This window comes from Erpetoichthys calabaricus, chromosome 14 (assembly GCF_900747795.2).
Source record: "Erpetoichthys calabaricus chromosome 14, fErpCal1.3, whole genome shotgun sequence".
NCBI classification, from domain to species: Eukaryota; Metazoa; Chordata; class Cladistia; order Polypteriformes; family Polypteridae; genus Erpetoichthys; species Erpetoichthys calabaricus.
Window position 1 is genome coordinate 63,634,573 of NC_041407.2, and position 23,303 is coordinate 63,657,875.

The 23,303-nt window shown below is 36.6% G+C and overlaps 2 protein-coding genes across 2 annotated transcripts in view; both read left to right on the forward strand.

Moving 5' to 3' along the window:
• Window positions 1–23,303, forward strand: part of LOC127525858 (uncharacterized) — a 485,542-nt gene that overhangs the window by 263,051 nt on the left and 199,188 nt on the right. The gene's annotated exons all lie outside the window — the stretch shown is intronic.
• On the forward strand, window positions 2,115–3,519 carry olig4 (oligodendrocyte transcription factor 4). The gene has a single exon (XM_028819376.2). It carries the CDS (start codon window positions 2,272–2,274, stop codon window positions 2,992–2,994), a length of 723 nt encoding a protein of 240 aa, XP_028675209.1. The 5' UTR covers window positions 2,115–2,271; the 3' UTR covers window positions 2,995–3,519.

The window sequence follows — 23,303 nt, forward strand, 5'->3', positions numbered from 1 at the left end:
AATTGGCTCTAGTATGTGCTGGGTGTGTTTGTGTGTGTCCTGCGGTGGGTTGGCACCCTGCCCGGGATTGGTTCTGCCTTGTGCCCTGTGTTGGCTGGGATTGGCTCCAGCAGACCCCTGTGTTCGGATTCAGCAGGTTGGAAAATGGATGGATAATAAGTAATAACAATTTTAATAAGTATAATAATAATAATTATAGTTTTTTTTTATACGATATTCTAAATCCCAAGGACATGGTAAAGACAGAATGTGCCCTTGCTCCCCATAACCCTTTAACTGATAGATTAAGGTGTTTTCATTTCTCTCCACTATTCACCTTTTTGGAACTTTAAGTACATTCATTCATTCATTGTCCAACCTGCTTTGTCCTGAACACGGTCGTGGAGGTCTGCTGGAGCTTATCTCAGCTAGTAGGAAGTGCAAGGCAGAGAACAAATACTGGACGAGGTGCCAGTCCATTGAAGGGCACACACACACACCAAGCACACACTATAGCCAATTTCAGATTGCCAGTTCAACTAACCTGCGTGTCTTTGGACCTGTGGGAGGAAACCGGAGCACTCCAAGGAAATATGATTATGGTGGAGTGGTGGCTCTGAGGCTAGGGATCTGCACTGGCAATCGGAAGGTTGCCGGTTCGAATCCCATAAATGCCCAAAGGGACTCTGCTCTGTTGGGCCCTTAAGCAAGGCCCTTAACCTGCAACTTCTGAGCGCTTTGAGTAGTGAGAAAAGCGCTATATAAATGCAAAGAATTAATATTCACTGATCAAATAAAAACAAAAGCCTTATAGCTAAAATAAATACCTACAAATGAACTGAGATTAGAACTAATAACATGATCATTCACTGATCTATCCATCTTCACAAGCTTTCTTATTCTAAGAAATAGTAAGGCTTGAGGCAGGATATGGGCCAGTTTAGAGTCTCCAATCAAATTAACCTGCATGTTTTTGTGATATGGGAGGTAATCATAAAACCTGCAAAAATACAAAGATAATATAAAAATTCCACACAGATATGTACTAATCCTTCACTTGAAACGCAGAGCTCTTAACACACAAAAAAAAGACAGAGTTAACTACTGAGCCAAACAACACAGCCACAAAACTGATCCATTTAAGGACCTTTTTATTCAATCAATCAACCTAATCAGCATATTTTTGGGATGTAAAAACAAAAATAGAATATTATAAGGATAGCTCAGACTTCAAGAAAATGTGTAAGCTAAATTAAAATCCTAGGTTCCAAGTATCTAATACAGGAGCACCAAACATTGCGCTACCATACCACCTAGAGCCAAGCAATATTTTCTCCACTTTGCAAAGCCTTACCACAGTTCTAAAGCCACTGGAAAGAAAAACATTTTCAGAGTTAATAAAAATATAGACATACACATATGTACATTCTCAGACCCACTTAATCCAGTTAAAGGTTTCAATGGCAGCACTGGGTGTATGGCAGGAAGCAACCCTGTACAGGACCCCCTAGTCCATTGTGAGGCACACACCCCCTAATTTGGGGCTAGTTTAGAGTCATTAGTTAACCTAACCAGCATATCCTTGGGAATGTAAGAGGAGAAGCAGAGTATGTAACACATGCAAACACAGGGAGAACCTGCAGGCTCTACATAGACAGTGATTGGGCATAAAGGTTCAAACCCAGAATTCATGATCTGGGAGGAAGCAGTGCTAACCACTACACCACCCATTATAAGGCTTGCTATAATTAATTTACTACAAAGGCTGTTTCATCAAGAGTTCATTGCTATTTTTTGCTAGATGCTGCAAGAACTCCCTGTGTTCTAGTAAAGTTTGGACAGATATTACAGGAGCAAGTTTTATTTTCTAACTAAAAGTGTTGGTTGATTTTGGCTTAATCACTAATAATATAAATATACTGTACTTAAAGTGCTGAAAAGGTTGATGGAAGTGAATAGAGGATAAAACCTCTGAGTGGTTAAATGGCTCAGTAAAAGTGTTTCCCCTTCGATGATTGGATGTCATTCTTTCAGCCTCATTATGCAGCCCATTGTCCCATTGTGACAGGGTCTGTATAAATTAGTCAGCTCTAAAAGGGCCTGCCAGTATACTCTGTGAAGCTGTACAGGCAGGACAGAGCTGCACTGAATGACCTGTTCAGCAGACAGTTGTGCTTTATATGCAATTCATAGAGCGGCTAATCAAATTTAGCCACGTGTGCAACAGTTTCTATCTTAACTAATTTTACTTTTGTGGAAAAAAAAGAATTAAACAAGGCAGTTGCTCTAAGAATGGATTCAGACGCCGGTTCCACCTCAAGCCGGGCATCTTCACCAGAACTTGTGGAAGGAGCTACAAGATTCTTTTCCAAAAAGATGTTTGAAACTTACAAGCAGAAACAGACACTTCAAAGTGGGGACCGGCAAGGAAAAACTGAAAAAGCCAAGTCCAAGCGAGAACTCACCGAAGATGATTTACATGACCTTCGACTGAAAGTGAACAGCAGGGAAAGGAAGCGCATGCATGACTTGAACCAGGCGATGGATGGACTCCGGGAGGTCATGCCCTATGCACAGGGTCCCTCAGTGAGGAAGCTTTCCAAAATCTCTACCCTGCTTTTGGCTCGAAACTATATCTTAATGCTGTCAAACTCTTTGGAAGAGATGAAGAAGCTGGTAAGTGATGTATATGGGGCTGGGCACCCAAATCATCTTTCTAGATGTGCTTCAATTGGACCAGCACCACCTCAAGTTGCCATGCACCATTTGACTCCATCTCTCCACTCTTTAATGGGCACTGCTACATCACCTACTTCAAATTCTCCCCAGTCACCACCATCTTCCGGGTTTGTGAGTTTCCGGCCACCTATCCAAGGACTGCTAAAAGACGTGAATCCCTCTCTTCACATAAATGGCTCTTATAGACACTTTCCAGGGATGCCCTGTCCATGTGCACTGTGCCAACCATTATCAACATCGGGCACCAGCATATCTTGCTTATCTGTTAACAAATAGAGACAAACCTCACAAACACTATATGGACAAAAGACTAAAAAATGTGACACTTACCGGAAGGCTGTGTGGGGCTGTGTTGTGACATTTGTAATGACAACAGCAGTAAATGTACAAAATCTTCTGTTAGCCTAACCCTGCAATTGTGGCTGCTTTGTGTATATTTTAAGAGAATGAATTTTAAGAGAAGTAGAATTTTACAGATTTTTTTCCTCAGGATTGAATCATTTTGTACAAGCTGGTTTTATAATTTGTCACTTTTTAGTTCTGAACAAAATGACTCATCAGTCATATAACGGTGACTAAAAGACTGTGACCCGAGTGGTCCAGTTGGTACATTTATTGTGTCCTTTCTTTCTGCCAGTTAATTACAGGCGATTACATTACACATTATTTCTTTATGTATTTATTGCCTTTGTGTTATACACACATTAAATGGTTGTTCTATGGAATAATGAGTACTAAATGATGGGCTCTCCCTTTTTTATCTGTGCATCTATATTATATAACATTAACTTTACTTATTATTTCTTTATAATAAACATTTTACATTTGTATTAAATGAGATTTCTTGCCTTTTCTCTTAAAATCACTAAAATCCAGGTATTGTATATGATTCATACTTTAAACTATCTAAAAAGCTCTTCTATAGCATCCTTTTGTAGAACTTTAAAGTGTGCAGCTTTAGTAAAATAATATCATATATAAATTGCCTTATTTTTATTTTGCACTGTCAGATTGATCACAGTTTAACGTTGAATGTCTTAGCCACTAGGCCACCTCGCCTGTCCATACAAATGCAATATCAAATTTCATATTGTGAGTATCAGTAGCCATATTTATAAAACAACATAAAAGAAAAAGGTTTTTATTAAGTATTTGTTTTCAAAATTCTGCTATGTAAATGATTATACTTCGGTGACTTTGTAAACCCTTTCTGTAACTGTTTTCTTCCACAATTTAATATTTTTTTTTTATCAAACACTAAACATTTTACTATTATTTTTCTGCTTATAAAAAACAAACAAAAAAAACCAAAAATTACACAAAACTTTCCAATTATTTGAACAGACAAAAAAAAAATTCTTTAAGGTGTATTTTCTAAAGAGATGAGGGCATTAGCACATTAGAACTACTTTAGGAGGCCTTTAATACCGGTTTAGGACAAAGAAAAAAAATTAGGGAAAAGAAAAACTTTTCCTATTAGCATTGTTTCAGTTTTTTACTTATCTAATGAGTTTCGCCCCATTAAATCACTTTCTAAAGTGTTAGTCCAGTTCAGAACTGAGAGGAGCAGGCGCCTTCCACATTGTTTATATATTTACAGACTCTAAGTAGTTCAGACTGCTTAACAAGAGCATGTTGTGAAATGTTGTGCATCAATATTCATCTTCGCATTTCTGGTGACTATTCCTTTATATAGTTTTAGAGTGAATGTGAAGCTTTAGTCAAACACTAACGTTTACCACGTTCTTCATGTATTTTACAGTCTCTTTATAACTGGAACTACTTGATAAGAGCATCATAAAGTTGGCAATGTTCCTTTAATGGCTGTGATGTCCATCCATCTATTATCCAACCCGCTGTATCCTAACTACAGGGTCACGGGGGTCTGCTGGAGCCAATCCCAGCCAACACTGGGTACAAGGCAGGAAACAAACCCCGGGCAGGGCGCCAGCCCACCGCAGGACACACACACACACAAACCCACACAACAAGCACACACTAGGGACAATTTAGAATCGCCAGTGCACCTAACCTGCATGTCTTTGGACTGTGGGAGGAAACCGGAGTACCCAGAGGAAACCCACACAGACACGGGGTGGTTGTGATGTTTATTTTACATATTGGCTCAGTGATATATATTAGGTTCAAATATTTTGTATATTCTCTGTGTTTATATAAGTATCAGCTATTCTGATGTGGTAACCTCAAACCATGAATAAATGGAGGACATCCAAAACATGTTAGGACCAATAGGTTAACTACTACCTGTTTACACTGGACAATTCAAATCCCTTCTCTTATCTGTAATTACTACACAAAGTGGAGAGCCATCTCTCAACAAACCCTGAAAACTTAAAGTGACTGTATTGTGTTTTCAGTCCTTGTTTTCTATACATACTTCATATGGGTTTATGTAAGAGCAGAATATATACAGCATATACTGTAACTTCGGCACTCAACTCCCAGTTGCGGCCAAAATATTAGTAAAATCTATAAATGTACAATAGAAAAATTATTATTTATTGGAGTCAAAATCACAAAATTCTATAAATATGTAAAAGAAAATTTAATTATTATCTAATGGAGTAAAAATCATGAAATGAGAATAAAATATTTACTCTCTTACCGATTTGGAGTATTCCCGTTAAACTGAGGTCCATGATGAGTATTTATAAGAGACTAAATAAACGATCTATTCATTTTAACTGACATTCTTATAGATAAAAAAACTTTTTATAAAAAATGACTCATTTAAATAACAGGAAAAATCTCGTGAAAATTAAAGTGGTATGTAATGGGTCATCGTAACTCGATCTTCAGCTAACTAAATCACCTAAATACAAACATTGGTGTTATGAATAGATCATTTTTTTTAATAATTTGTTCCTGTGAAAGAAAGTTTACTCGATCAAAAATAATTTAATTTATTGAATTAAATTATTAAAATTAATTATTGAAATAATAATGATTTATTGAAATAAAAAACACAACTTTCTTGATATTTTAGTTTATAATTTAAGAACGGAATAAGAATCTGAAAATCTAACAACATCACATTAAAGTTCGATAAATTCTGAAAAGAATGATGACAAACATAAGCCTGATTTAAAGCGTGACAAAAAATGTGACATAAAGATGTGACATAAAATCGTTGCACAAAATCTTTCCACTTTTAGGCTTAGGATTTTATATATATATATATATATGTGTGTGTGTGTGTGGGTGCAATTTTGGCGTTTTTTTCTTTTATTATTAGTATTGGTTATCTTCTGATTCAATATTACAATATGAGTTATCATCTTTTTACATTCAGTATATGTGTGTGTGTTTTCACATCCAATTCTATGTATTTTTGGTATTGTGTATTTTCTTACTTTATAATGGATTATTTATAATTTGTCTCTCTGAGATACCCGCCCTTTACCTTGCTGACTGCTGGTTATCCAGTGCATTTTTGCATAAAATGTTTCTTGTGCATAGTCAATTTATATTAGGACAGTTTAGACAAGACACCTAACCTAAAATGCAAGTTATTGGGTGGTGGAAAGAATACCAAGCTACCTGGAAGAAAAACCATACAGGCGTGAGGAGAAAAGTCCATTCTGGTACTGCCCTAGTTAGGATTGTAGAGCTACAGTATGAGACAGCCGACTTTTCACAACCACTTTATTGCATAACCATACTGTTTTGTGTTTAATAAATTTTACTTACTTACAGGCAGTATATGTCAGTGGGAATGTGATAACTCACATAGAAAATATGAATGCAGTATACAAATGCACATATATAAACATATAGAGTACATATTAATGTACATATGCATATACCTGTACAGTATACTAGTTGTGCTACCCATCTAAGGTAGGTTGAAATCTATGTAGTCTACATAAACTTCATGTTCTTTATTTGATACATGGGTTGCCCATTTTCTCTGGTATAATAATATGTGCTCCACCCTTTTCCCTTGCAACAGCCTTTTCTTCTTTGGATAGAGCTGCCAATTTTCACCTTAGCGTTGATCATCAAACTGACTGGTCAAAATACTTTGCTGGAAAAATGTGGCAGAGTCGCTACTGAATTAACCAGGATAAGTGACTATAGGCTAGACTTGTCTAGGTTTTGGCTTCCTGATGTGCACATTGATTTATTGTTACTTTCACATCTTCATTCCCCGCCCGTGAAGTTATCAGTCATTAGCATTACAGCTACAGACCTCGTTTATGTGGCCCAAGCAGGTACAAGAAAGTTGCTACCATGCTACTGTAGCCGGCGTATAACGTTGGGCAACGGAATAGGCCGATAAAACACATTTTCTTATTTTTAGATCCTTATTTGGCATTTTACTATCATTTTTTTGGATTTTATTACCCTTCTTCTACAATTTTTTTTTCTAATCCTACCAATCGGACAGGCACACAGATGTACAGACACATGCACACTGCCCGTTGTCCTTTAAATAAGTTGGCTAGTATGTAGTGCTCCTACTTCAAAAGCTTCAGCCATTTATATTCAAAATCCACCTGAGTCCTTGTGTTGCATTGCTTTTTGCTTCCCTGGATAATTATTTTTTTTTCCTAAAACAATGAATACTTGTTTTTTTAGGATAAATGATGATTCCAAATTTGCACTAAATGAGTAAGTGCGTATTTTTTGCTTGGTGTGATCAATAACAGACTGTTTCATTCAGGTCAGATTCCTACTTTATGCCCTTGATACCACAATAGGCTCAGGATCTCCACAAATCTGCAATGAAATTTGTGGGCTTAGAAAATGGAGGGATGTTTTGTGTGTGTAAATTAATGGTATTTTGAGTTCTGTGTCAATTGGATAAAAAGTACAAAAATGCACTCAATTCCATTAAACTAAATTTAAATAGTTTATGAACATTTTATATTAACACACATAAAAATACAGTATGCCACAGGATTAAAGGCCAAAATCAAGACGAATGCAATTACGACCATTTTCACCCTTACTAAGACTCTATAACCAATGCTATTTAAATTAAAATGAATAATGTTTTAGGTAAAATTATTGTTACTCTTGCATTCTATTTGGTTGCACTTTCAACTAATAAATGTGTTCATACTAAATGCATAATAAAAAAGTAGTTGCTGAGAGGGGAGACATTTGGATTTTGTCTAGTTTGCATGATAATCACTAAAAGACATAACAGCAAATAAATCAGTTTACAGCAGACAGTTGAGGGTTGTGTCTTGGTAGACTTACAAGCATAGAACAAGCTGATAACTCACGTCCATTTACTACCAGCTGGAGCGCAATGCAGATGACACAATGGTTAATAAATGGATTCTGCAACTGAATGGTTAAACAAACAGACTTTAACATATTGTCTCCACAAACAGTTTATACAAACATGTTAGCAGAAAACATTACAAGATCCTGAGATGAGTTTACATAAGCTCAAAGATCTTGTGTTACAAACCCAGTTTAAAAATGCCATCTAATTTTGACATATTTGTGGCTATTTTTAGTTAAATTAAAAAAGAAAAAAATTATAAAACAGGTTGTCACTTATATGACCTGCTTATGCTCATAATCTTTGAGCTCCCTGGGCACAGTCGAGTTAAGAAGCTAATCATTATAGCAGCTCCATTCTAGGCATTTAAAAAGTACAGTTCACTTTTGATTAAACAGTGGAATAATATAACTTGTGAAGGTAACAGAAAAAAAACTTGGTTCATAGTTCAAGAATCTGAGGGAAAATTCTCTGTCAATAAACTGGAAAGTGCAGCTTCACTGAGTTAAAAATACTCACTGAATATGCAGTGCTTACTATTGATATGAATAAATGGAATAAATTGAGCTTAGTTCATCATTTACAATTGTATGATGGAACACAGTGTGTAATTTGGTTCATTTCCAGACAGAGCAGCAAAAAGATGTGTATGTACCAGAGTTTACCAATCTGAACACTCAAACTTAACAAAAGGACAAGTGTCTGTGTGTTCTTCCATCTCTGTATATGTCTGGTGGCTTTGTCTCTGTCATTCCAAAAGATGGCACATCACAAACATTTGTATTAATAAAATGCCTTGTATTGTATTTGTCATTCCAATAGATGGTGCATCTCAAACATTAACACTGTTTTTACAAATGTCATGCCAAATGGCATATAACAGAAACATATCCATTTCATTTGTCATTCCAACAGATGGTGTATCACAAACATTTACAGTAATAAAATGTTTGTATTGCACCCATCTTTTTTAATGACAAATGTAATGTGTTTTATTTCCACATGAGGTCAACCCATTTATTCCTGAACAGGGTCACTGGGGATGCCAGAGTCTTTCCCAAGTAGCATAGGGTGCAAGGCAGGAATGATCCCCTGGACAGGATGCCAGTCTATTGCAGGGTGAACGCACACACACACATGCACACACACCCACACACGCACACACACACACACACAGATACACCATACACCAGGGCCAATTTACTATCACCAATGCAACTAACCTGCATGTCATTGTACTGTGGTAGGAAACACATGCAGACATGGGGAGAACATACAAATTCCAAGCAGGGAGGACCTGGGAAGTGAACCCAGGTCTCCTTACTGCAAGTCATCAGTGCTACCACTGCATCACCCTAATATCAAGGTGTAAATGATAAAGGAGCCATCAGCTCTCTAGCTAACTGCGTTCTGTTTATAATGGTGAATGTACATCATGAAGAATCTGTGTTAATAAAATTTTTAAAAATAAATGAGAGAAAAAAGGGAAGGACTGTGAAGTGCAAATTTGTTCCAGTCCACAAAATGCATGGATCATGTTCTCAGAAAAGAAAATTGTACAATGTAGTTAAAATTTGTGTGGGATGAATGAAAATACTAACCAGCAATATAGTTCATACCAAGCTGCATTATCAGCAGTCTTCTAATTAGGAATCTGGTTGGAATGAAAACCTGCAGCCACTGCAGCCCACCAGGACCGTGAGCGACTATCCCTGCAATAGATGGTGCAGTGCAAATGTTACTGCTGAGTACTGAGTACTAAGATTTCAACCTCTCTTAGACAGGTAGCACAGCTCATATGCACATATTTTCAAAGTTTTCTGCAATTATAATAAACATAAAAACATATCTTTCAAAACTCTGTAATGAAATTTGTGGGCTAATAAAATGGATGGACATTTTGTGCTCTAACTAGCAGTATTTTGTGCTCTGTGTCAGGGCCGGATTAAGAGCTTTGGGGGCCCGTAGCACATTTCAAATTTGGGGGCCCTTTTGGTCTGCATCATCTGAAGTTTAGATTCTGAACAGTTCAAACCGGACTAAATAATTATTTTACTCTCGATTATAATAAGAATCTTATAATATTTATGTGAATTTTATGTGTTGGGCCCCTAAAGTTTTGTTGTGTAAGAAATTTACAGTTTAAAAACGTAAAGATAATATTTTTAAAGACCAGTTTTTCAATGCTACACTTTTTCATTAAATATTGGGTCCACCATTTGGGGGCCCCCGAAATTGCGGGCCCCGTAACATATGCTATATGTGCCTATTGGTTAATCCGGCACTGCTCTGTGTCAATAGAATAAAAAGTATACCAACTGTTAAAAATTACACTAAATTTGAACACAGCAGTATATGAACATTTTTAAACATACCATAACATAAGTGACTAACCCCGTGCACTGCAAACGTTACCGCTGAGGTTGATCATTTAGATTTCAGCCTGTCTTAGATGGGTTGCACAGCTAATCTGCACATATTTGCAAAGTTTTCTGCAATAATAAGTATCATAAAAAACATACCTTCCAAAAAAATAAATTTTGGTATTGGTTAGCACTGCTGCCTCTAATCTACAGAAGGCTAGATTAAAATACAAAGATAGTCACTGTATGTGTGGAGTTTGCTTGGTCCCCCAGCATCCATGGGAGCTTTTGTATGGGTATTCACATTTCTTCTCACATTATTGGAGACTCCAAATTGGCCAATCTGTGCTTATGTGTGTGAATGTGTCCAGAAATGCCACCTTCTTACACTCAATGCTGCCTGTGAATCTAAAAAACGGATTAGGTAAGTTCATTAAATGGATGGATGGTACATCAACTGTAAACTTCTTTCACAACTAATAATAAAAGTATCATTAAACAGTTCCTATTATCATTTAGGTTTTTAATACCCTCCATTAAAATGCATGTTATTGTGTGTGACAATACATTTATATGGAAAACTATTTTTAATAAATTGCGTTTCATTTATTGCGAAATAAGATTCCAGTATACTATTCATGCACCTCCACCTATGTAACCACTGCTTTTCAACATACAGTACTTCTGCAACAAAACCAGAGATAATAAACATCTAAATTAAACAACAGTAATTTGTTTGTGTGAGTGTATATACTACCTAACTTTGAATGCCAAAATTGAAAGTCGACCATATCTAAGCACTGTTTGACATCTAATGATAAAAATGTTCTACTCCATATCAATCCATTAAAATAACATACAAGAATAAACAGTTGAAACATAAAGTTTATTTTTAAATCTCCAACACAAGTCATTAGAGTTAGGTATTCAAATTTAACGCATTCAGTTAGCTGGCAGCTGTTTAACATTGCAAAGGAAAAAAAAATTCAAATGTTTCATTTTTCTAAGTTAAAACTAGCCTCTATAAAAGTTTAAGTAAACCCTGTGTACAGTATGAGAGAAGGCTTTTTGTTTTACACAGTTTTGCATGCATACTTTAAATTTTCCATGCTTGAGTATACATAGCTATAATAAATTACCAAACATGTTGTTTAAATCAAAATTTCCTTCTGCTATGTTAAATCTATCCCGCAAAGCCCACAGAAACCAGCTTCTGCTAAAACAGCCAGACAATCGCATCATCATCCTACAATAGGCCAATGTGGGGCTCGTGTCAAGGACAATAGGGGGACTATTCAATATCCATTTCATCATAGTAACAAGCACTGTCTGACCAAAGGACCTGACACTTTGGGACACAAAGGCAGTTGGGTCTAATTTATGAAGCTGTATTGACATTCTAAAGACAACCTCTTTGTTCTTTTCTCAAGTTAGTTGTTAGCGGTAAGCAATGCATTAGCAGAGGCAGCTGCAAATCTTGAAAAGCTGCCTCTATCGGGGGAACAAAGGTTCTGATGTCACCTGGTCCCAGCGTCCCCTGACATTGTAGACCAGTGTGCCCAGGTGGAGTGGACGGGAAGCTGAGCACATTGTGAGGATTAGAGAAAAATCTCCCTCTGGATAATTTGTGACATTGACTTATGCAAAGCTGCTAAATTCCGATTGGAAGCAGATGGTGTAAACCTATTTTGGGTGCCTGCATTGTGCGGCCTGGCTACTATCCCACCCAGCCCCCTTTTGCTTTTGATTTATTTATTAATTACTTTATTTTGTCCATGCTTGCTATGGCCTGATATGTATAATTTGCCTTTTGTTTAGGCCATTATTAGATTTCACAACCCTAACATTAGCAGCAATGGGTTGAGAAGTTAACAAGATTGCTTCCTTTTGACAGGCTTGTTAAATATGAAATGACATGTAAAGAAAAAAAAAAGCTTTAGTAACAGCATGCATGCCTGGAATTCTAAAAGCCTTCAAAAATTTCATTGCTTTAATAACACATAATGTTATATTATTTTTTTACAGGCTATAAAGTTACACGGTAGTAGACATTAAAATATATAATAATAAGTAAGTTAATGTTATTTTACTGAAAATTAAATAAAGTATTTCCCTAATTATTTTAACGTTTGTCTCTACATTACTATATAGGGCACGGAGCTGAAAAGATCATGGAAGATTCTACCTTAACTCCCTACAAGTTAACATGTAAAAGGAATATTCTCACTTATTTCAGAGCCCACCTGGAGCCCTGAGTTATCATTCTGAGTAGAAACCTATTTTGTGTTTGTCCTACCTTGGGAGTTGGCAAGGAATGGAGGGTAAAGAGTTTCAAACCATAATGTGATGTAACATAGCATAATAATGTAACTCATAATCGGAACCTTATAACTATAAGTTTAATAATATTTATATACTGCAGAAACACAACATAACTTATTAGCATTTAACATAACTTAAGCTTCACATCAGGAAGCTCAGATTGTATTGACATGGAGAAGAAACCTTTTGCTGCTTTTCACCTTTTTTATTTTGTGAATATGTAGTACTATTTTCTGTACTGATTTTGATTCAGTGGATATTTGCAATATTTGTTTTTTTTATTTATTGCATCTGTACTACCTTTTTTATTGTTACTTTCTTTACATCAATTCTAGTATATATGCACGTTGTACATTGTAAGAAGATATACCATTAGGCAGTAGGAGGGATAGGGTACCAGCCAGTAATCCCCAATTGATTACTAATGGTAGAAAAAAATGGAAAACAAAAAGCACCCATTTGGTGCTGAACAGGTTGGCATCAACTGATGAAAAATGAAGTTGAGGTTTGGATGAGTTACTCCATCCTCCTCCAAGTCAGGTTCCCTGTTGAACACCTACTTCCAGTGTCCTTCTGTGTTTTATATTGGTGCTCTGAAATGGGCGGGGCTTCACAGTGGAAGCAGTAAGTGGGTCACCCACTGTCTGGCTGGTGAGCTTGGGTCATTTCCAGAAAGGGATATGGCTTTAGAAACAGCTCCCCCTCTCTACTTAGTGTGGTACTGCCTACCTACCTGGAGCCTTGAAAACGTTCCTGAGGTTCAGGTGTTTGACAAAATATATGTGTTTACTGCACTATATGAATACTTAGTATACTCGTTTTTTTTGCCTCTTGCTTTGTCATTTTATTTACATATATTAAAGTGTATTTTTGTTATTGTTATTATTTTGATTTATTTATAAGCGTCACTTTACTTTACATGTAACTGTTAGTTCATTATAAAATTACGATTTTTATTGGTTTCCTTTTGATTACTATAATTATTAGTGTGGCCTCCTTATTATCTATGTGACTTTTGTAATATATGAAACTCTACTTGTGAGACCCATGGCTAACTATAAAAAATCTTTAAAAATACACTTTTTATTTTTTTGTTTATTACTTTTTATTATACATTATCTTTTATATTACATTTTTTATAGTTTATCTCCTTCCTTTATTTTTATGTGTAATACTTGTCTCCTGAATTATTACTTCTTTGTTCATCTTTTAAAACAAACCTTATTAGACTGTGGATTTTCATTCGTTTTAACTTATCTTGCCAACTCTGTAGCTGCCCAATTTTGGAAACCTGTAAATGATGCAGCTACACCTACACTCTGCGGTACAAAAACATTTTACTAAAAATTCAGACACCCCATATTTTTACGTCACATTAACATCAATTAACCCAGAAAAGCAGATACACACATCAGCACATGGGGGTCTGCTAGTCTAATTGGAAAGTGCAGGTTTTAACACTCGGTTTAAACAGAGGGACACTGACTCCAGTTCAATGTATAAGAACACCCCTGCAAGCCGCCTGAGTACACAATCTGTGGAAAAGCATTGCATAAGGTACTGAAGCATCAGCACATTCTGCATTATAAATAAACTGCCGTTAACAAAAACATTACTAAAATACTCTACTATATATAACATGAAAACAATAATTAGATTTCATCTTTTATCAACATTAAATATTTCTAAGGTAGACATTTGAAAAAAACTTTAGAATAGTGATAAAATAAGTTGGCTCTTAGTATGCAGTAGCTGGTGAAAACATCATGTGTCAGCAACAAAATATATCTTATAATGTCCAAAACAGACAACACTTTATAACATTGCTTAACTGGGATTTTAGTCTAAACTTATTATGAACTAATTTGTGCCCTGCTGCTTACCTAAATATTAGTAGTAGCACCAAAACATGACTAATTAAATATCCGAAAAGGTTAACACATTAAAACAGTGAATATAAATAAACTTTTAGTATTAGTAATAATAATAATAATAATAATAATACATTTTATTTATTTGTAGGTGTCTTTCTAAACACTCAAGTACACCGAACAATAGATAAAACACAGATTATAAACAAAACTAAAATACAAAAATTAAAACCAGACAGATCAATTGTAATTAAAGAGAAAAAGCAGTCTTAACCAAATGAGTTTTAAGTTAAGATTTGAAAAGTGGAAATGATTCAATATTTCTAAGCTCAGATGGTAGTGAGTTCCAGAGCTGGTGAGCAGAGCAACTGAATGCTCTGCTCCCCATAGTGGTAAGACGGACGAAGGGGACTGTTAAGTGGATGGAGGAAGAGGATCTAAGGGTACGGGAGGGAATGGCAACAAGAAGGAGGTCCGACAGATATGGAGGGGCAAGGTTGTGGATAGCCTTAAAAGTTAACAGAAGAATTTTGAATTGAATGCAGAACTTAAATGGAAGCCAATGAAGCTGCTGCAAAACGGGAGTGATATGGTGAATAGAGGGGCTTCTAGTAATGATGCGGGCAGCTGAATTCTGGACCAATTGAAGCTTATAAAGAGATTTGCAAGAAAATCCAAAGAAAAGGGAATTGCAATAATCCAGACGAGAAGTGACAAGGCTATGAACAAGGACAGCAGTGGTGTGGGGAGTGAGGAAGGGGCAAATACAATTAATGTTATGCAAGTGGAAATATGCAGACCGGGAGATGTTATTGATGTGGGACTGAAAGGATAAAGTACTGTCAAGGATGACACCCAGACTCTTAACCTGTGGGGAAGGGGAGGTAGAGGAATTATCAATAACAAATGAAAAATGATTAGTTTTGGATAATGTTGATTTTGTACCAATGAGGAGAACCTCAGTTTTGTCACTATTTAATTTAAGAAAATATGAAGAAAACCAGGATTTGACTTCTGCTATGCAATCAATTAGTGAGGAGTGTGGAAAGGAAATAGTAGGTTTGCTAGTGAGATAGAGCTGGGTGTCATCAGCATAACAGTGGAAGCTAATGTTATATTTACGAAAGATATTTCCAAGGGGAAGGACATAAATAATGAAAAGGAGGGGCCCCAGGACAGAGCCCTGGGGCACACCTGAAGTAACAGCGGTGGGTTGGGATGTGAAAGTTTTAAGATGAACAAACTGAGTGCGGCCTGAGAGGTAGGATCTGAACCAATCTAGTGGAGTGTGGGTAATGCCAATCGAAGATAATCTATTGAGAAGAGTAGTGTGACAAATAGTGTCAAAGGCTGAACTCAGATCAAGGAGGATGAGAATAGTAATTAAACCAGAATCAGCTGCCATAAGGTGGTCGTTAGTAATTTTTATAAGTGCCGTTTCTGTACTGTGGTGGGGACAAAAACCAGACTGGAACTGTTCATACAGATTATTTTGAGATAAATGAGAATGAAGTTGAATAGCCACTATTTTTTCAAGAATTTTGGAAATGAAGGGTAGATTAGAAATAGGACGAAAATTACTGAAATTAGTCGGATCAGCACCAGGTTTTTTCAGTATTGGGGTTATTGCAGCAGTTTAAAAAGATGAAGGAACAGTACCAGTAGTGTGAGAAGAGTGGATTATAGCAGAAATAAGAGGGACCAGAGAGGGGAGGCAGGCTTTGACCAGACCTGTAGGGAGGGGGTCCAGTTGACAGGTGGATGGCTTAGACTTACAGACAAGATCTGAGATTTCTGAGAAAGTAGGAAGCTGAAAAGAGTAAAATGACTGAGTTGGTGGGTGAAATTCAAATGAAGTACTGGAGGAATCTGTACCAAGAGACTAATGAATCTTCTGGATTTTTTCATTAAAAAAGGACATATGGGAATTGCAAAAATCAGTTGAGTAAAGGTGAGAAGGTAAAGAATCCGGGGGTTGTGTGATATTATTAAGCTGTGAAAAAAATGACTTGGTGTTGCCTTCATTGGAAGAAATAATGTGAGTATAATAGTTAGATTTAGTTTGGGCAATACAGTCCTTGTAATAAACTATATGGTTTTTGTACATTTCTTTGTGAACAAAGAGTCCAGTTTTTTTATACAACCGTTCAAATTGCTGGTCTTTGGCTTTCAAAATCTGAAGTTCAGGTGTGAACCAGGGAGCGGAAAAGGAGAAAGAAACACTTCTAGTTTTTAATGGAGTGACAGAGTTAAGAATACCATTAAGTCCAGTGTTATAGTGTGAGACCAGTTCAGGAGTGGATAAATTATGAATGTCCATAAGGGAATCAATACTAGAGGAAAGAGAGTCTAAGTTAATATTCTTAATATTACGGAAAGACATGAGACGGGAAAGCTTAGTATTGGAAAGTGCAAGTTTAACATTGAATGAAATAAGAAAATGATCAGTTATGGGGAGTTCATCTGCAGTACAATCAAGCGGGGTAACTCCAGAACAGCAAATCAAGTCCAAGATATTTCCTTTGGAATTATTGGGAACATTAGTATGCTGCTGGAATCCAAAACTCTCAAGGCAGGATGTAAAGTCTCTAGTATTAGGGACATTGATATTATCCATAAGTATAATGAAATCCCCCAGAAGTATTACTGCTTGCTAAAATATTATTTATTTGTCCTAAAATATGTCTTACAATGTGATGTCTGAAATGGTAATTATATTTTCAAAATCAGTAATACTTTATAGCAGTGACTGTACATTTGGGTGGTTCTTCAAATATTGTTGTAGACTAATTCATGAATAAAAACTATCTAAAATATGTATGAGCTCCAACATATGGCTTGCATTAAAAAAAAAAAAGTAAATATCTTAGAATAGCGATTAAATAATTAGAAATTTATTGAAAAGGGGATATATAATTATATGCATATGTGGAGGTCCAGAGAAGAACTAAATTGATTCCAGGGCTGAAGAATACGGTCTATAAGAAAAGGTGGAGGGTGGTGAACGTCTTCAGTTTTAACAACCATAGATTAAGAGTTGACATGACAGATCATAAAAGGAAATACTAGGGTATATGTAATTGGTCATTTTAAAAGGAGTTCTGCAACAAGAACCTGGGGACACAGGTAGAAATTGGTGAAACTGTTAAATTGTGTAAAATCTTTCTTCGCACAGAGAACTTTTAATACATGATCAACTACAATAGGTGTACTAGATATTAATGTTTTGGGGACATTCATATGTCAGCTTAAAGATATTTTGAAAAGCAATTGGTGAAAATGGATAGTTGAGATATATTGAGCTAAAATGCTTATTCTCATCAAAAATGTAATATCTATAATAGTTACAACTTCATAATACTGACTGTATGTTATTAGGCTTTCATACTTACTTGTGCATTAGTGTCTCCTAAAACATCACACATTAGCACCATCATGCTTCCTGATGTGGTAATTAGCCATAAATAAGGACGTAATAATTATACCTGTATAACAGTGCAGCCAAAGTCTTAATAAAGTCTTAATAAAAATAAAAGTTTCAATAACTACGGTGGGCTGGCGCCCTGCCCAGAGTTTGTTTCCTGCCTTGCGCCCTGTGTTGGCTGGGATTGGCTCCAGCAGACCCCCGTGACCCTGTAGTTAGGATATATCGGGTTGGATAATGGATGGATGGAAGTTTCAAAAAATAATAAACACATACAAATGCAAATACCAGCCTAATCCACTACAGTTAAGTGGATATAAACTGAAGCACTGGCACTGCTAGATAGGAATGCACCTTAGTGATTCAAGTAGCAGATCACAAGATCTTGAGACCTCCTTAAATCTGTTTGCCTGACCTTTCTATTCATTGTTCAAGAGACTGTATAAACACTTAATTTCTTTAATCTGGTAATGTACAAACAGCCAGAGCCTCTTACTTCTGATTTCTAATGACTAATTCTACTTAGTGTAAAGTTTTTTCTTTTTTCTTTCTTAACAAGAAGGGAAACACCTTTCTCCATATACCGTTGAGACCACTTCATATACAACGCATAACTGTAGCCGTCTGGACTGACAAGAAAACAGATGGACATATTGAAAGAGGTGAAATGCAAATGAAGTGGCTGTTGTAAGCTGTCAGACATTCAGGAATATTGGTCAGAGCCTTTAGAGAGATGAAGGACTAATTAGGAGGATTGCTGCAAAATAAAACAGCCATATTGCAAAACATACACACACAAGAATCGTTTATGAGTTGAAGGGGGCTTCAATTAGCAAAGTGGGCACCTCACAAAGATGGTGCTGTGACCTTTGCCTTAAACACAGCACGTTTATTTTTTTTCACATGATAATGAGAAACAGACAGCTGAGGTCAATCAAGCTCCCAAGAAGCTTTTATAAAAGAATCAGATGCCTGGCTGCTTCATGATGGAGCCAAGGCGCAAACCCCCAAACTGGCCCCGTTTATTTTGAAGGGGGGCAACATTTCCTTCAACTGACTTACAGTGATATTTATTTTGTTCCTGTGCTTAGTTTAAATATGATAAACTGAAAAAAATAGCTTAAACATACATAGAAATTAAATGTTTATCTAGTACAAACAAATCTATGACAATATATGCTATATACCAGTGTCAGTCATGACTTTTTTGTAATCTTTTTTTTTATTGGATCAAAAAGAGAACAGAAGATAACAAATGAAAAATGTGATAACAAAAAGAAGAAAGAGGAGGACAGTGCCAAAACAGGAAGAAGAATATTCCTTGGTTCTCAAAACAACAGAAATCATTATGTGTGAGGCCCGTCAGATAGCACTGGCAGGGTGTGGGGTAAATTCAGTGCAGAATTCTGATCTAGGTGAGCTGGAGGTTGGAGTTTCTGGAGCAAAATCTCATATCAAGAAATATATTATCCCATGAGAGGGAGAAAGATGGGATTGGGAAGAGAGAGGAAATGTCTATGGTACAAAGTGAAATCAAGATAGATGGAAATGTGGTAGAGGAGCGCTTGTTCTTTTAATTTCTGTTCTTAGAATTTAGTGAGAAGTCAAGCAAAATTGCTAACAAAAAAGATTACAATATGCAACCTTTTCATGGCAACTCAAGCCCCTTCTTCAGGCAAGATGTAATACAGAAACTGTAGTTCCCTGTGCTTATATAGACACTAGGACAGATACAACATTGGAAAACCTTTAAGTGAGACATCTTAAATATATAAAATTAATAGACCTCTCCAGGCTAAGATCCATTTAGCAAGAGAGGAGAACAATGCATAGTCAAGATCTTTGGATAAGATAACTGTCCAACAAAGTCTTTTGACGTTTGAGTTTTTCAACACAATGTGGGTCTGTAGACAGGTTGTCTGTGTCAGTCCGAGAGATGCAAATGATAATCATCTCTGGCCATAAAACTCTTGTCTCTATTTAAACCATGTATTAAATTTAAGCATGAGATTAACTTTCCATTCTTTTCTCTCTTGCTGTGTTCTGAAGTTGCCCATAAGCACTGTGACTTTAAAGTCCCTCTCACAGTGTCCATGGCTGTTGAAGTGGTCTGCTACAGGAACATCTGTGTTGCCATGCTTGATGTGGAACCTATGTAAGTTCATTCTTTGGCGGAGTGTGTGTCCAGTTTCTCCCACACAGAGTGCAGTGTCAGGACATTTCATACAGAGAATTAGGTAGACCACATTAGATGATCTGCAGGAAAATGATCCCTTTATGCAATGTTTAAGCCAGCAGTGTGGTATAACTACACAGTCTGTATTATAAATGTGAGCATACGTTTTACATCTTTTCTGTAGGCTGGGAGATGTGCCATTTTCTTTTGGTTCACTTAGGGAGCTTTGGACAATTAGTTGCTGCAGGTTTGGCAGTCATCTGTATGCTAGGAGAGGAGGTTCTGGAAATACATTTTTCAGAGTTTTGTCATTGGTTTAGCATTGGCTGAAGTTCTTTTATAATTTTTCAAAGTGCTTCAAGGTGTGGGTTATAGGTGACAACAAGGGGAATGCGGTACATGTTGTCCTTGTTTTTATATCTAGAAGGTTGTGTCTGGGTATGACAGTAGTTCTTTTTATTTGAGTGTCTGTTGTTTTGGGGGTATAACCTTGTCTGATGAAATCTTGTCTAAGCTCCTGCAGTTGTTTATCCTGGTCTGTTGGGTCTGAGCAAATATGGTTGTATAGTATTGCTCGGCAGAAAATAATGGAGCACCTTATATGCTTGGGGAGGAAGCTATCGCTACTTTGGTAGGTCCGTCTGTCTGTTAGTTTGTGAAAAACACAAGTTACAAGGGTGTTGTCTTTCATTTGAACGGTGGTGTCAAGGAAGCTGACTTCTGTTTTTGAGTAATTCAGCTTCAGCTTTATGATGGGGTGGAAAGAAATATATTCATTAGAAGTTACAAAAACAGGTGACTAATTAATAAAAGGGTTAGAATGAAAACCTGCAGCCACTGTGGGCCTCCAGGACCGGAGTTTGAGACAACTGGACTAGAACATCACAAGCCCTGAGCTATCAATCAGATCCCCAAGAAAATGATTCCCATATATTGCCAAGAGAGACATTAACAGAGCTGAACACCCACTGAGAGATCAGGATTGTGAAATATAGTTGGTGACAGCATACCATACATCAGAGTTGGTGCAACATTGATGGCATAAGGCAAGATAGGCCCCAGGGAATATTTGGAAAGTTTAGAACCTAGAGAGGCAAACAGAATGCCTAAAAGTGAAAAAAGTGAAGTGAGGGAAGGTTCTATAGAGACCCATGGAGGTGGGTGGGAGAGAGGAGAGATGGCAGAGGGTAAAAGTTTAATGTTAGAACTCTAGTTAAGAAAGCAATATCCTAACACTTGCTCTGTCTCAGACTACAGTTGATTCTTAATGTTAGGTTCCATACCATTCCACAAAAACCTCCAAATCAGTGAACTTACTTCAGACCAATAATTAGTTATGAGTAGGAAGCAGAACTATAGCATTTATAACATTAAAACATGGCACAATATCCATCCATCCATTTTTCAACCCGCTGAATCCGAACACAGGGTCACGGGGGTCTGCCGGAGCCAATCCCAGCCAACACAGGGCACAAGGCAGGGAACCAATCCCGGGCAGGGTGCCAACCCACCGCAGAACATGGCACAATATTCATTTTTATAATGGCAAGATAAAACTTAAAACAGAGAGAGAGTTTAGACCAGTAGTTAATGGAAGTTCATACTTTACCATGGATTTGTTGAATATATGTGTTAGAGGATATATCTAAGACTGAAGCAGAAACATCTACACATAAATATCTGAAACTATCAGATACAGGGATAAAAGAGGAGAGGGAAACTTGGCAGTACATGTTATTAATATGCAGAAGACAAGATTTAGGCCAGTTGATTTTGCAACCAGGCATGTCTTCAAAATGTCTGAATAAATCTAACTTATGGAGAATGTCAAGAAGGGCACTGACTAATTAGAGAAGGACATTGGCTACAAATAAGGATATTATATAACTAGAATTTCAAACTTTAATAGGCATTACAAACTGGGACTTTCAGATGACAATATCAAGCGGTTCAAGAGATAAATTAAAAAGTAAGGGAGACAAGGGACAGTCCTGAGTTGCATCTCTACTATTTAAGATTAAGGAACCTGAGATATTTGAACTGGGACAGAAGCACTTCTGTGGGGTTGAGTCTTAATGAATTTACAAAACCCATTCCAAAGTCCATTTGATCCATCACTTGAGATCAGAAATGACATCTCTGCATCAAGTTAAGCAGAGTGACAGGGCTTGAAAGGGAAGTGGTACAATCAATGATCTCACTAATATGTGCACGTTATCAGAGACTAACTGCAAATGTATCAGGCCAGATTAATCAGGAACAAATAATTTATTAATGACTTTCTATAAACGATAGGCCTGGGCTGTGTTTTGTAATAGTTTTGACTTTCTGTTCATAAGAGAGGGGGGCCAGAAACCTCTGGCACAGAATTGGGCCCTTAATTTAAAAGTAAAGTGATAAAGTAAAGTATTAATCCCTGAAAGCAGATTGCCAGATGAGGTGGCTTCTTCAGTCCTATCAAAGAGGGGAAGGAAAAATTGTTTTCAAAATTAAGAAATTAGCTCAGGAGGGAGCCTATCAACCTCAGAGTCTTTCCAGTGCAAATAAAGTTCAAAATGTCCAGGAGTTCAACCAAGTAAATGGGAGCATATAAAAGGAATGCTTCTTCCTCTGTGAGATGTGGAAAGAGAAGGTTAGGAAAGAATGATTTGATATTAGAGCGTGAAGTGCTGGAAGAGTTAATAAATAATTTAGTGTAGAAATCTAAACATTCATTACTGATTGTTTGATGATCATTTGAAAGTGAGACAAATTTAGTATGGGTATAAAACATATATACATAACATGGGATAATATATACATAACATATATATATACGTATCAGTTGTAATGCAACCAGTGCATTAAAGGTGGGCTAAATAAGTGCACTAACCCGAAAATTATTTTCACTTTAGTAGGATGCAGCAATTATGGCTAAAGGCCAGGAACACAGGTTTTTTTCAATCACTGTGTCCAAGGTCTTCCTATGATGCTTTGTAAATGACTGAAGACAAGTAAAAGTGGACTCAAGAACCCTTTGAATGGGATATTATCAGTCACACAAGCCTTGTTCAAAACAAGTTGGCAGTCAGAAAATTAAATAATAATAGGGCAAGGACTGGTAGAATTTGCACTACCAGCATCCATGATGAGCCCTTTTAATCTCTAGTGAAAAGTCTGAAAGACTCAG

Coding starts and splice junctions, on each gene's coding strand:
- olig4 (XM_028819376.2), top strand. CDS start 2,272: ATGGATTCAGACGCCGGTTCCACCTCAAGCCGGGCATCTTCACCAGAA.